Source organism: Dryobates pubescens, chromosome 1, assembly GCF_014839835.1.
Source record: "Dryobates pubescens isolate bDryPub1 chromosome 1, bDryPub1.pri, whole genome shotgun sequence".
Classification (NCBI taxonomy): Eukaryota; Metazoa; Chordata; class Aves; order Piciformes; family Picidae; genus Dryobates; species Dryobates pubescens.
In genome coordinates, this window is record NC_071612.1 from 12,961,925 (window position 1) to 12,976,284 (window position 14,360).

General features: G+C 41.3%; 1 protein-coding gene across 1 annotated transcript in view; it reads right to left on the reverse strand.

The window, feature by feature from the left end:
* Nucleotides 1-1,232: 1,232 nt before the first annotated feature.
* Nucleotides 1,233-14,360, reverse strand: part of PPA2 (inorganic pyrophosphatase 2) — a 37,619-nt gene continuing 24,491 nt past the window's right edge. The window contains exons 8-12 of the mRNA XM_054161246.1: nucleotides 11,430-11,557; nucleotides 8,873-8,958; nucleotides 7,165-7,234; nucleotides 2,383-2,422; nucleotides 1,233-1,429 (exon numbers count right to left, since the gene is read on the reverse strand). Of these exons, the coding sequence (XP_054017221.1) occupies nucleotides 1,401-1,429; nucleotides 2,383-2,422; nucleotides 7,165-7,234; nucleotides 8,873-8,958; nucleotides 11,430-11,557 (353 nt within the window). The 3' untranslated portion in view covers nucleotides 1,233-1,400. The remainder of the gene's footprint in view (nucleotides 1,430-2,382; nucleotides 2,423-7,164; nucleotides 7,235-8,872; nucleotides 8,959-11,429; nucleotides 11,558-14,360) is intronic.

Here is a 14,360-nt window from a genome sequence, read left to right on the forward strand (position 1 = left end):
AGCACTTACCTCTAATCAGAGTAATCTCATACTGAGGGGCTGGCTGCACATGAACCCAAGACACTAGGGAGACACTTAATCTACTTTTAACAACAGACCAGCATATCTTTAGGTATAGTGCTGCTTGTACTTAGAATGCTAAAGGATAAAATAAAGCATGAATGTGTGTTTCATGTAACATATCTCTTGACTAAAAACTGGAGTGACTGGTGCTTATACACCAGACAATATTCTAGGAGTAAATCTCTACATCAGGAGAATAATCTCCTAAAAATCAAACAAGCATTGCCACAGGTGACAGCTTTCTTACCTGCAACACACTCTTTATCAGAGAGTTAGTTCTCTATGGCATGCCACAGCATAACTTCTTCGTTTCTTTATCTTCCACTTCCATCATGTGTCAGAAACATTAACCTTTTGATTCAGTTGTCATTCAAAGCAGACTATGCTCACCTTTGGTCTCAGTAACAAGCTGGATACATCTGTCTGTCTATATTATCATTTCCTCCCTTTCCACTTAACAGCTGGCTTTTTTTGATTTCGTTTTTAATGAACACTCTGGGTACAGACAGACCAGATATTACCCTGCAGTAGAAAAAAGGCAGGTATTTTTACTATGAAAACACAAAGCTCAGTTCTATGCATTTTATTAACCTTGTCTCACTTCATGAGGAACTATCTAAAGCCTCCAGGCATAAACAAGTCTAAAAATGGAAGTTTTCTATAAGGAAAGTCCTTCCTGTGTGATGAAACACACAAGTTATCCAAACAGGATGGAGCACAGAGAGCACACATGCATCCTTCAGTTGTACAGCATTAGCCCTTCCTAGCTGAATTACTCTTTAGAGTGATTTAGAGCTTTTGTTTTTTCTAAGCAAACGTGCTCTGCTCATAACTTTGGGAAGCAAAGACAATTGGGCACAAAAGCGAATACAACTGTGGGAACAAGTCACATACTAAAGACGACAGTAAACTTCTAAGCTTATTACATAAAGGATTACAGTCAGGGTGTCCAGACAAGTCCTAAGACACAAATTAACAGTCCTCTAAGCATCTGATGATTGCATTATTCAAAAATCTGAAGAACAAGGTTGAAGACACCTTATCTCCCATCTCATTTGTTGCCATACTTTGTGAGTGGACAGGAGCAATTCTGAAGTTCTGAAATTCAGAAACAAACAAGCAAGCCAGTCCTCCACTTCCCTCTGCTCCACCCTTCACAAAGGAAGACACAAAAAGGAAACACTCATTTTACAATGTCAGTGTTTATTTACATGAGAGAAGGCTTACACAAGCTGAAAAGTTGTTTCAACAGGAATCCAACAATTAGTGCTTCTGCCTGTCTTCAAAAAAAGGATGAATTTAAGATTTGATGATGCAGCTTCATAACACTGTGGCCATCACTTCGGAAAAAAGTACCAGGAATCAACTACAAGAAACAAACAAAACACATCAAGAACCACATTAGTTCTACACAACTAGCCAGACACAAACACTTGAAAAAGCAACAACCTCCTCTCTCATAACCATGCTCCTGGATGAACTCTATCCCCAGCCTGTGTAAAGCACAACCTCAAAGAGTATCTTTTCAGTTTGGCTGAACCAGTCCTGCACCAAGTTACAACAGCAAAGTGACCATCCCTGGAATACATCAAAGATCAGGGAGATTATGTTCAGTTGTCTGTCAGAGGTGAGACACCATACTTCAGTAAATAAATGCTATTTATTGGCATACCAAATAAGGGCAAAAGGAATGCAACTTGACATGGGCTACACAGATGTTACTTTGCAAACTGTCTGCAACTCAACTCACAACAAAGTTTCTCTCGGTGTTTCTGTCACCTCCTCCATCTCAAAAAGCATGTATGTCTCCTCCACAGGAAAAAAACCTCTCCTTTTTTTCAAGTAGCTAAGGAAAATGTAGGATCCATGATTATTTATTGATGAAAACCAAACATTCTGTTAACAGTCTTAATGGTGAAAGAGAATTTTTTTCTTCACTGACATTTGAAACTTAAGCACAGTTATGTCACTTGTAGGGAAATGGTTGTTTACTTGATTAGTGATCTGTTGTGAAGAATGAGAAAAACTAAGGCAAAGCAACCTTTCTTCTTTAAAAAGGATACATTTGCCTTCCACAATCAGTGACAGAAAAATTTAGTCTTCTCATCTTTTTTTCTGAACTACACTTTGACTCACACTCACCAGCAATCTCCCACGAACCATTCATGAATTTCTGCCCGTGTTGTACTTACTGACAAGCATTATAAGGATTGTCATTCTCATGTGCACAAACCCACCTTTTTTCAACACTATAGTTCTTATGTCAATTTTTGACCAGAACAATTTCAAGAAATCACATGGCATTTGGCAAAAGCATACCTTCTGGGGGAAGGGAATCTCCAGTCGCAGGCACTGGTGCCTAGAAAAGCCACAACAAACAGAAACCAATACATCAGTGTTTAGCTGAAGTTTCACAGGTAGCACCCAAGCTCAAAGATATTTACTGCTGGGCTCAAGACATGTTAATAAATAGAACATTCTGTTGCCCCTACACAGCAATGTTCTACCTCACAGATTTTCTCTTCCCCGTGCCGCCACCCCCCCGCCCCAAATACTGCACACATTTCTTGCTTGCTCATAGATGACAAAAGAAACACACTAGTAATGAGTGAGATTAACACCTTACCTAAGGTGAAGTGAATTTTCCTATGTTTTGTCTTTGAGGATAACAGGATTTGCTGTAAAATCCCCTTCCCAAATCCATTACTATTCCTCTCAGCATGAAAGTATACACGTGATTATATACATAGAATAAACCAGGTTGGAAGAGACCTTCAAGATCATCGCGTCCAACCCATCAACCAATCCAACACCACCTAAACAATTAACCCACGGCACCAAGCACCCCATCAAGTCTTCTCCTGAAAACATCCAATGACGGCGACTCCACCACCTCCCCAGGCAGCCCATTCCAATGGGCAATCACTCTCTCTGTATAGAACTTTTTCCTAACATCCAACCTAAACCTCCCCTGGCGCAGCCTGAGACTGTGTCCTCTTGTTCTGGTACTGGCTGCCTGGGAGAAGAGACCAACATCCATCTGTCTACAACCTCCCTTCAGGTAGTTGTAGAGAGTAATAAGGTCACCCCTGAGTCTCCTCTTCTCCAGGCTAAGCAACCCCAGCTCCCTCAGCCTCTCCTCATAGGGCTTGTGTTCCAAAATCCTCACCAACTTTGTTGCTCTTCTCTGGACTCATTCCAGCAAGTCAACATCCTTCCTAAACTGAGGGGCCCAGAACTGGACACAGGACTCGAGGTGTGGCCTAACCAGTGCAGTGTACAGGGGCAGAATGACCTCCCTGCTCCTGCTGGCCACACTGTTCCTGATGCAGGCCAGGATGCCATTGGCCCTCTTGGCTGCCTGGGCATACTGCAGGCTCATGTTCAGCCTACCGTCAACCAACACCCCCAGGTCCCTCTCAGCCTGACTGCTCTCTAGCCACTCTGACCCCAGCCTGTAGCTCTGCATGGGGTTGTTGTGGCCAATGTGCAGGACCCAGCACTTAGATGATATCCACACACAGCCACAATTTTCAAACAAATGTGCAGTTAAGCTATTTTACAACTACATTTTGATGCAGTAGGATTCAGTTCTGTAGAAAGTGACAAATAGTTTTAAAATGTAGCTTTCTAAGTTCAGGTCCATTCCAAAGCCAGATACACCACTATGCAGTGGCATGCCTTGTCTTACTAATTCAAGGTTAAAAAATCCCCCAAACAACCAAGAGACCAAACCAAAACCCAACCATTCAAAACAAATGAGAGCAAAAACCTTACCAAACTTTTGTTTCACAACCAAACAGAAAAATCTTGCTTTGGTTAAGTTCCAAAGGGAAATACCCTCTCAGAAAACATGGAGGGAGAAGGGCAGCTAACAGACTTCCCTGCTTAAGTCTGATTTATTCAAAACACATTAGCAAAGACATAGATTACTGGAGGTTTTCTAAATTATCAAGAAAGGCCAAAATTTTTCCCCTGCAGGACACTGTTCTGCAGTTTATCAAAAAGTGACTTCATCTCTCGAAGTTCATTTTCTCATATTATTAGGGAAGAATTATGTGGCCAGTCTGCAAAACACTGCTCTACTAACTATATATAGATTGTCTTGGAGATTTTCCAACTTGCAAAGTCCTCAGCAGCTTCTTCACAGAGCAAGCGAGCAAAGGAGCAAGCAGTTCTCAGGATTAATGTCAAACAAAGGCTTGGCTGTCCTGGTCAGTTTTACAGATGGCAACACTTAAAAGCCTGAAAAAAGAAGTACATCTTAGCACTAACACACTTGGCTACATAGCTCTATTCCTCCTATGTTGAATTTTCAATATACACTAAAGAGTGGAGCTGAGAAAGAGATGAAAACATTTTCAGAGGCTAGAGAACACTAGAAATTCTCACCACCTAGTGTTAAAATTCAGCTGGGTTTGCAGTTGCAAGGGGCTGGTTCAGATGTTTAGTATGTGTTCCTATAGGAAAGAATTATCTTGTTTCTTTGGGACTGACTAGGTATGTCAACTTCACCAGATGTAGAATCATTCCTAGTTTGCCACCACAGATGACAGTACACAGGGCCAACCATCTGGAAACTAACTTGGAGTGAAAATTTCCCAATACAGACAAGCCATTCTAGTCCCTAATGAAAAGACAAATAATAAATAAATCCTACTGAAATCAACAGCAGTTACCTTGAAACCTACTCAATCAAAATCTATATGAGATTCTGATTACTGCACGATTTAGTAAGAACTTGTTTGTCTTCCATTTGGTTCTTAGAGATAGTTCCCTTGCTTATCAGAAAAGAAAAAAAGAAAAATTTAGAAGAATACTGAGTGCTGCCTCTGGGGTTTTGTGTGGTTTGGGTTTTTTTGCTGAGTTTTGGGGCTGTTTTTGTTTTGACACCTCAACATACCTGACTGATTACAATTAGTACCCACTCCAGAATTCTGTAATTGGAGCCTGACTCAGGAAACAGAATTGTAGGGAGCCAGCTCTCCTGCCCAAGTAGCTCAGAAATTTTGCAGTAGCTGAAAGATGTTTCCCACTGTACTTGCATACAAAAAACTCTACCTCAGCTTTCATTCTTCAGTTGTTATTCAAAAGTTAATAGATTAACATTCATTAGAAGAACATTTATCTGCCTTTAGTTAAAAAACAAAGCAAACAAAAAAAGCCAAACAAAAAACCCCAAACAAAACTCCCAGACAGACACAGGCAGCTTTCATTTAAAATTACTAGAGCAATTAAAATTCTGCAGCCAGCACCCACGTACTTTCACTTCAGTTTGAAAGAGATGAACGCCTGACAACCAAAGTGGGCAGTGCAATATACTAGACAAAAAGATATCTGCTTAAAATGTGCAAGTCAACCTCCTTGATTATATTGAGAGTTTGACTCTCCACCATTCGTATTTCAAGAGCATTTTACTCTGCCTAGTTTTCTTAGACTGGAAATCACGTGCAGTATGAGCAGTATTTAAAAGAGCACTGCCTTTTCTTCCCTGTCTGAAAAATACCAAGAGACAGTACCCTACAAAGGCACATTAAAATACTTAGACTGAACTGAAACAGAACAATGGAAAGTATGTGATGACAACTTCACAACACTAGTATCATTTAAAAGAAAATAATGTGAGGCACGGAAAAGCCAGGAAATGATAACAATTGATAAGGAAGGAAGCAGCTTATAGCAAAAGACATCCTAGTTTGATACAAGATACCTAATTTGTGAGCTGGTTTTACTAGCCTTCCCCCAGAAAATAAAAAACAAACATGAAAAAGAGACAAATTAACAGATACTGCTGATTTTAACAGCACATGCTGTTAAAATCCACACATGCTTCAAAGCACAAAATGCAAGACAAAAGATCTTTGCAGGTTTAGTACCGTGCAAATACCTCTGAATTTGAAATTTTAGTTGCATTTAATCACTCACTAGAAGTTACTGTAAATCACAAAGTACAGGGGAAGGAAATTTTTGCATACAGCTGTGACTGACATTCCTAAAACCACATTTGAAATCCAAAATGATTTTTCATCTAAAGCTTACAGTCTCATTAATCAACGTTCACAAATGCAACCACAAAGGTACTTTTAAAGACATGCTGAAAGCAAGAGATCTGAATAGGAAAAGCAGTGAGGTTTGGCACTTCTTAAGGACTTTTCTTTTCAACTGGCAGGCAGTCTTATTTGCTTGTCCTGGGTGGTGTTTTTGTCACAACACATTCTTACTAGAAATGCTGTTGGAATGTTAAGTGCACAGACAGTGAATGCTGCCTCCTCTGACACCTGAATTTGCACAAGTACTGTGACTACTGTGTGCAAAATACCTGCCACACTTACATGGTCATCAGCACAGGCTCAGTCAAAGCAGATGTAAAAAAATAAACAACCCAGGCAATACTCAAAGGTACTTCCATGTAATTTCTGCTAACTTTGCTTAATTTTTGGCATCCAAACTAGTGGATTTTAAATGGAAGAAATTCTCCTCCACCAGCATTTGCACATGAAAGCATCAGACCTGCAGGACATTTTTCTTGCCTGAACAGGAAATCCACATGTTTTAATTTTATGTTAATTTTCTGAATATGACAGGCACTCTTTAAGGAACACTGAAAAAAAGCATCCCCTCTACTACAGCAATGTATTTAATTATGCAAGTAGACAAACAAAGGATCCCTTTAGTGATTAGGGACTCCAGTCAGCTAGTCAATGAGTTCTAACACTGGGTGGTAACTCATGGCAACAGGGGAGACAGAGAAGACAGCAGGCTAGATACAAATAGCAGTCCATCTTGCTATTCAGGATCAGATGAAACAGCACTGCAGAGGGAGAAAAAGGAAAACAAAACAAAAAAAACCCCACCAGAACAGTAATGAACCTGCCAGAAAGCACAATTGGACCGGTGCAATGAAAGGTTTGTATTGTAAAGCTTACATTTCCCCCACAGCCTTTGTATTTTTTCCTTTTACTTTATGCCTTGAATTTTTCAGGACCATTTCAGTTACTTTTTCTTGTTTGTTTCAGTTTTCAGCTCTGAATATTTTCCTATTAATCATTCTTAAAAACACAAGGGTGGGGGCAAAAAACCCAAAGTAAGTATTATCCTTACCGACTGCACGATTGCTCGGGCATCCTCCTCACTGCAACAAAACGGGCTGCCACTCACCAGAACATTTGTGCTAAAATAGAAAAACAAACAAAAAACCATTTTAAAAGCGTTTTATTTATCAGTAGGAAAAAGAAATACCTTCACATAAAGAGCTCAGAAATGTGTATCTGCAAGAAATGAGTAAGCCAAAACCACAAAGCAGCCAGTAAAGCTAGAAGGGAGCAGGTGTGAGGATGGCTATATTTTGTTTCTTTGGGGTTTAGAGCCTTTTTAGATAATATATTCTATACTAATGCAAGCCATGCTCATACTTGGTGCTTCTGGCAGTTCACTTGGCTACAATTCAGAGGATCACACTTAAGAAACAAAATCTCCTGAAAGTCAGCAGAGATAAACTGGTACTTCTTGGGGAGTTCAAGAACACCTACGTGGCTAGCACAGATGGTGTCTCTTGTGCCTTAAAGGGCCACCTTTGATTTGTAGTAACCTGCCTGCAGCATCTAACAAGGAGGAGGAAAAACAGGTAAAAATTCTGTTCCTACACAAAGCAGCAGACCCCTGTACTGCTTCCAGAGAGCAGACAAACTCTGTGACCAAAAACTTAGCAGAAATGTTTCCACACTAATGTACATCCTTTCACACCAAAAGTGACTTTGGTTTTTAAGGTCCTGCACAGTAAACAGCAAAAGGTTCAATTCCTCAAAGCAGAACTGAAATCTTCAGTATTTTTTCCATCAACCTGAAGCTCAAAGTGCATCTAAAATTATCAAGGCCAAACATTGAATATTCTTGCCAGGCTGAAGTAGAACTACCAACCTGTCCAACTGCTAAGGTGTTCAAGACAAGACAGAATGTCCATCTTCAAGACAGAATGTCACGTATTCCAATAAATTAGAAGTTGACAGTGACTGAAAGCACAGCTTCCCCCACAGCCTTTAGCCTCAGGTTTAGCTAGCAGCAACATACAGCCTTTGGAAAGCACAAAGCAAAGGTATCTGCCTGCTCTTCAGGGCCTCTGGTGCAAGAACTGCCAATGTAAACCAGTCCAGAGAACTTAATATAAGTCCAGTTTAATTTAGACCAGGACAAAGGCTAGTAAAGAACAATAACTTGGTTCGCTCATTCCAGAGAGCAACTAAAAACTGGGGAAAGCTAAGCTCCAACAGAATTTTGCAACAGAGTAATACAGCACTGAAGGATGGAATAACAGTGACATTTACATGGAATAGAATGGACCAGACCAGGTTGGAAGAGACCTTCAAGGTCATCGTGTCCAACCTATCAACTAATCCAACACCACCTAATCAACTAAACCATGGCACCAAGCACCCCATCAAGTCTCCTCCTGAACAGCTCCAATGACGGTGACTCCACCACCTCCCCAGGCAGCCCATTCCAATGGGCAATCACTCTCTCTGTCATCACTCTCCCAAAATGATCCTGAACAGACACTCTGGGCCCATTTCTCCAAAGCTGAACGAATCTAGGTCACTTTTATATGCTCAATGTATTTTTGGAACCATTTGTCAGTAAATCATCATCATAAATCTCCAATTAGACATTCATAGTCTCTTAGCAACTAATCATCAAAGCCATGACTATTCTTGGCATCTCAAAGTAAAAAAATTTTAGGTAGTTCATGCACAGCTGCCACATGTTGCATGCCATTAGTACATCATGACACAAAGAGGAAAAGATGCATACTTACCATTTAATATCACCTCCATCAGCTTTTTTGTGAATTAAAGCTTTCCAGTATTCATGGGTGGATTTAATAATTTCAACAGCAAAATCCTAGTTCACATCAATGAAAAAAAAAGTTTTATGAATTAGTAATAAAAAAAATAAAAAAAAATAAACCAAGCCACAGAACTAGAGTACTAAAACATACTGCTTCATGTGTTATTTTAAGGGGCCTCCTTTGAGGCCTCATTAAATTTCTGGAAAATGTAACACTTGTTTTTACAAAAAAAGAAACAGACTTCACTATCTATCAAATACGCTGCCAACGTGTTCAGGACTTTCCCCTCACTTCACAGCCAGAAAATGCACATAAAAATACAGTATCAGCACTAGATGCTAAGCAGACACCTACAGCTGTAGGGACCTGCACCATGTCCTACATTGACAGCTGCCTAAACATGAGCCAGCAGTGTGCCCAGGTGGCCAAGAGGGCCAATGGCATCCTGGCCTGCATTAGGAATAGTGTGGCCAGCAGGAGCAGGGAAGTCATTGTGCCCTTGTACTCTGCACTGGTTAGGCCACACCTTGAGTGCTGTGTCCAGTTCTGGGCCCCTCAGTTAAGGAAGGACATTGAGACACTTGAACGTGTCCAGAAAAGGGCAACGAGGCTGGGGAGAGGCCTTGAGCACAAGCCCCATGAGGAGAGGCTGAGGGAGCTGGGATTGTTTAGCCTGGAGAAGAGGAGGCTCAGGGGTGACCTCATTGCCCTCTACAACTACCTGAAAGGTGTTTGTAGCCAGGAAAGGGTTGGTCTCTTCTCCCAGGCAACCAGCACTAGAACAAGGGGACACAGTCTCAAGCTGTGCCAGGGGAGGTTTAGACTCGAGGTGAGGAGAAAGTTCTTCACTGAGCGAGTCGTTCGTCATTGGAATGGGCTGCCCAGGGAGGTGGTGGAGTCACCATCCCTGGAGGTGTTCAAGAGGGGATTGGATGTGGCACTTGGTGCCATGGTCTAGTCATGAGGTCTGTGGTGACAGGTTGGACTCAATGATCCTCGAGGTCTCTTCCAACCTTAGTGATACTGTGATATACTGTGATACTGTAAATGGGACAGAATGTGTGAGCTCTGGCTCTTCTGTTCTATTACTGGGGCAGCTCAGCATCAGAGCTGAGGTTTCCCCTCCAGTGGCAAAAGTTGCACTTACTTTATTAATTGCCCAATCATATATTTAAGCATTTGCAATAACATTAAGATGTCAGCTGGTTAATTGTTTGTTTGTTGAAAAGAAAAGTAGTATTGAGGGCAGGACAGGGACAAAGAAGCTTCAAAACAGTAACATAAAACAAGCCCTCAGTGTCCAGATGATGATATCTAGACTGGCTTTCAAAAAGCTGCCAACAGAACATTCACATTTCCTAACAGGGAGTGACGTGGCCAAATGCCACTGGAACATTATGAACTTCACCAGAGCTGCTGGAGCACAGCCATGTTTGCTTCACCACATCCTGGGTCTCTAAAAATGCTTAAGAATTACTCAAATGCTCCAAACCAGCTACCTTGGGCACACTTCATGCCTCAAGTCTCAACTCCAGTGGCCTGACACTGTTAAACTGTTGCTGCAGAGCAACACTCAGCTTTACAGGGCAGGAAAATCTGAGAGCAGTTCCTGGGAGGACAGGGGAGAGATCAGGTTATCAAGCCTTGCAGCAATGCATTTGATTGGTTTAAAAGTCAGCTTCAGTGCAGAGGGGAGCAGGGCATCTCTTTAACAAGACAAAACATGTCAAGTTGCCTATGGTGCTTAGAAGGCATTTTAGAACTTTGATACCACACTGCAAGGCTGAACTAACTGACATATGGACATCGCTCATTAGGGACCTGTGATTCTTCACTAAAAAAAGCCCACAGAGTGTGCAAAGGATTTTCACTCAAATCACACCCAATTTCCTCTGGAAAAAGGCAGGTATTTTCTTCAGCAAGGTCCACTCTCCTTTCACATACTGCCCATTTTTACTGCAAGTAGTTCAAAAAGCCATTCTTCCCCCCCTCCCCCCTTAAAAAAAAAAGGAACAAGATTTTTTCAGCCTTAAAGTCAAAACCAGTTCAAATGCTTTTATATAGAATTACCAGAAAAGAGTAGGTCTTCAGCAAATACCAAGTATCAGAAAAGCTGCAACCCCTTGTCTGTTTAAAATGCAGAGTCTTAAAAAACTACATAGTCAGGAAAATTATTATTGATCAGGATTGAAAAAAGAATACCTGAAAAGACTCTCTGGGTTTCACCCTCCCTCTGCCAGGGAGAGTGAAAACGCTGTGAGAAAACCATACAAACACACAGATGAATGTCTAAGTCTTGTCAGGATTAGGACTGCAGACTTCCTTTAATAACCAAAGCATTTCCCTGAATAAAATGGAAGGCAGCAAACACTATTTATTCTTAGTCTAATAAATTGTACTTACAGGTCTCTCATGAAAATTATTTTTGTTAAAGCTCCCCCCATGTACAATTAAAAAAATGTAGGATGTATTAAAAGGGGCCACATGACAAAACAAGGCATCTTTGATTTTGGATTATCTTCACCTTGTCTTTAAATTCTCCACTGAAAGCAAAGTGATTCTCTGGTTTACCATCAGGGATTTTATATAATTGGAACCAGTCAAGCGTAGCCTCAAGGTAACCAGGTTTGTGCTTCTTGACATCAGCAATATCTGTAGGTTAAAAAGGGAAAGGAAAACAAACAAACAAAGTGGACTGGTCATTTTTACTCACAGTTTTTGTAACTTTTGGTGTTTTTAAGTGTCATAAGAGATCTGCAAGCAGTTTGATTTCACTGCGCACTTTCAATATTGGGGAAACTTCACTTTATTACATTAGCTGCTTATAGTTGGTATCTTATGATTTCACAACCACACTAAACAGGTACACCACTTGGCTCCTGCCCTTTCATTAATTAAGGCCCAAAAGGACCATATTTGTGACAGAAGAAGAAAACTCGTTATTTGTAGGCTTTCATCTCAGTAGGCAAAGCTTCCCATACTGAATAATCTCAGTATTGCAAATTTTTTTCCCCAGCAACTGCAGAGACTACAGGAATTTATTTTTTTTAATGGAAGAATAGCCAGTAAGCCCAATTTCAACACAGGGATTTTTAAACCAGCACCTCAAATCAAAATACAAACTTTACTTCTCAGAAGTTATATTAAAGGCATCCCTTTGCTCACATTACTTCTAAATGGAGCCCATTAGACACTAGACAGACACATGCCAGGAGCACTAAACACTAACTCCACTGATAACCCCGTGATATGTACACACACTCACAATGAAGAGCCAACTCTACCTTTACTTCTGTAATTCTGCCATGCAACGACTCAACAGGACATGGAGGAATGTATGCCATTTGCAGGGCACCCTTGGGAACACTGCCACAGTGGGTACAGAAAGATTTAAACAGTCACACCGTAATTCTGCCCAAGGGCTGTACTGCTACAGCAAAGACACAGACCATGAGCTTAAAAGCTTACTTCTGCTCTGCATGTCAAACTTCACTGGATTGTCCCCATGAGACTACCATCACTCCTGTCACTTGCAGTGAGGTGGTCCCTATCATCCCATCCCCTTGGCAAATTAACTCTCTGGAAATATGTTCACATGGTAAAGCCTTCAATACAATTTTAACTGATTCTGATACAATGAAAGGTTTTGTCTTTTCTGAAAGTCAAATACTTTTTGCAGCTGGTGTAATCCTCCTCTTCCCATCTATTTCCCTCCTACAGTCACTTCTGGTGGAAACAGGAACTGACTTTTTATTGTTGTGGTCTTCCATCTATTTCATAACTTCACACTGCCCAGGCTACCTCCCATAGTGTTAGTCTCCTCCTCAAGCATTTTGCAAGTCACTTGCTTATTTCTCATGTCCTGACTCTCTCTCACTCTCTCTCCACACTGCTTGGCTACTTCATTCTCTTCTCCCACAGATATGCCCCACTCATTGACATATCCTGGCTGGCAATGATCCCAGATGGATTTTCAGAGTTGCTGAGTCTGTGGAATTGACATCTAGTCATGTGCTTTCCATCCTAAAGTGTCTTCTTAAAAGTTAGTCTGAGAACGTGGACAAAGTCTTGTGCTACAAATTATTCAATTCCCTGTAGACCACCAAGTGAGCTGGCATGTGGACTGAACTGTAAAATGAAACCTATGTGAGAAGAGGTTGAGTGTTCACAAGCATCTGGTAGACACCACTCCCAAAGTCCACTGGATCACACGCTACCCAAAGAACAAAATAAAGCTCTGAAGAATCCTATGTACATTTTTTCTTCTGCATACACTTAATAGGGCTACATGTTTAGGGACTTGGAGTAAAACACAGTTTGAACTTGGCCACTGGCCATCTGACTACAGAAGATTAGGGAGTTTCACTGGCACAATCCCAGAACAAAGCGAGGGCACATAAGGCCGTGCTAGAGGCATGTCTCCTAGCTGGAGGGCATGTTTAACAGCGCAAGAACACTTACACTGGAATGGGTGAATGAGATCAAGAGAAATTATTCAGAAAAGGGCAGGGTCTTGGTTGGAGGAAGGCTTCATCATTTGGACACTAATAAAACTGCAGCTCCCATTCAAATGGGTTTCTGGCCTCCAGTCTATCATGCTGTTCTCTCCAGGCAAGGGAATGGCCTTCCTCCCATCCTGAGGCCCTAGTCATGTGCTCCCTCGTGCGAGGCTTGAGCTCACAATTTCTAGTGCCTGTTGAAAAGAGAGTGGCTTCTCAAGCATGTAAAACAATTTCCTTGGCTCCTAGCAGTGGATGAACTCCATATTTGTGTCTCCAGACACAATACTTTTTTTCTGGTTCCTGGTCCAAACCTACCTCCTAATTCCGTACGTCAAATCCTCCTCCTTGCCTATTACTCCCATGACACCTGCTTACCAAAAGTGCTTTACTCTCTACTAACTTGGCCCTTCCTCACCTGCTGCTCCTTATTTATAGGCTTTGGTTATATTTCTTTAGATGATTCAAATACTAGACTAGGCTATGGGGCGGGTTTTCATTACCTCCTTAAGATAGGCATGACCATCTCCATGGACAGAATCATCTCTCTGAATTTCACACTCTGGAAAATAATTTGCCTAGGCAAAAAGACTACACAGAATAAGGCTACACCTTTGTACAGCCCCTGAAATATCAGCAGCTGTATATTTGGGTTTTGGAGACTTAAGGGGGATACAGTGCTTGTTTTTGTTTCCCTAGTTGCTTGCAAGTTACTGTCCGTCATGCCCACCCTCCCCTCACTATTCTTTATTATGAAGGACAGCCACTGAACACCCCACAAGCATAGATGTTTTTTCTGCAGTTGACATTGTTAGATGTTTTTTTCTTTCCCTGACTGCTTACCTTCCCTTAGAGCTACACACTCACACTGATGTGAAAAGAGGCTGAGCAAGTACAGAAGTAGTAACCCAGTATCTGGCCTAACGTGGTTTTATCTCTGCAAGCACAGCCTGCTC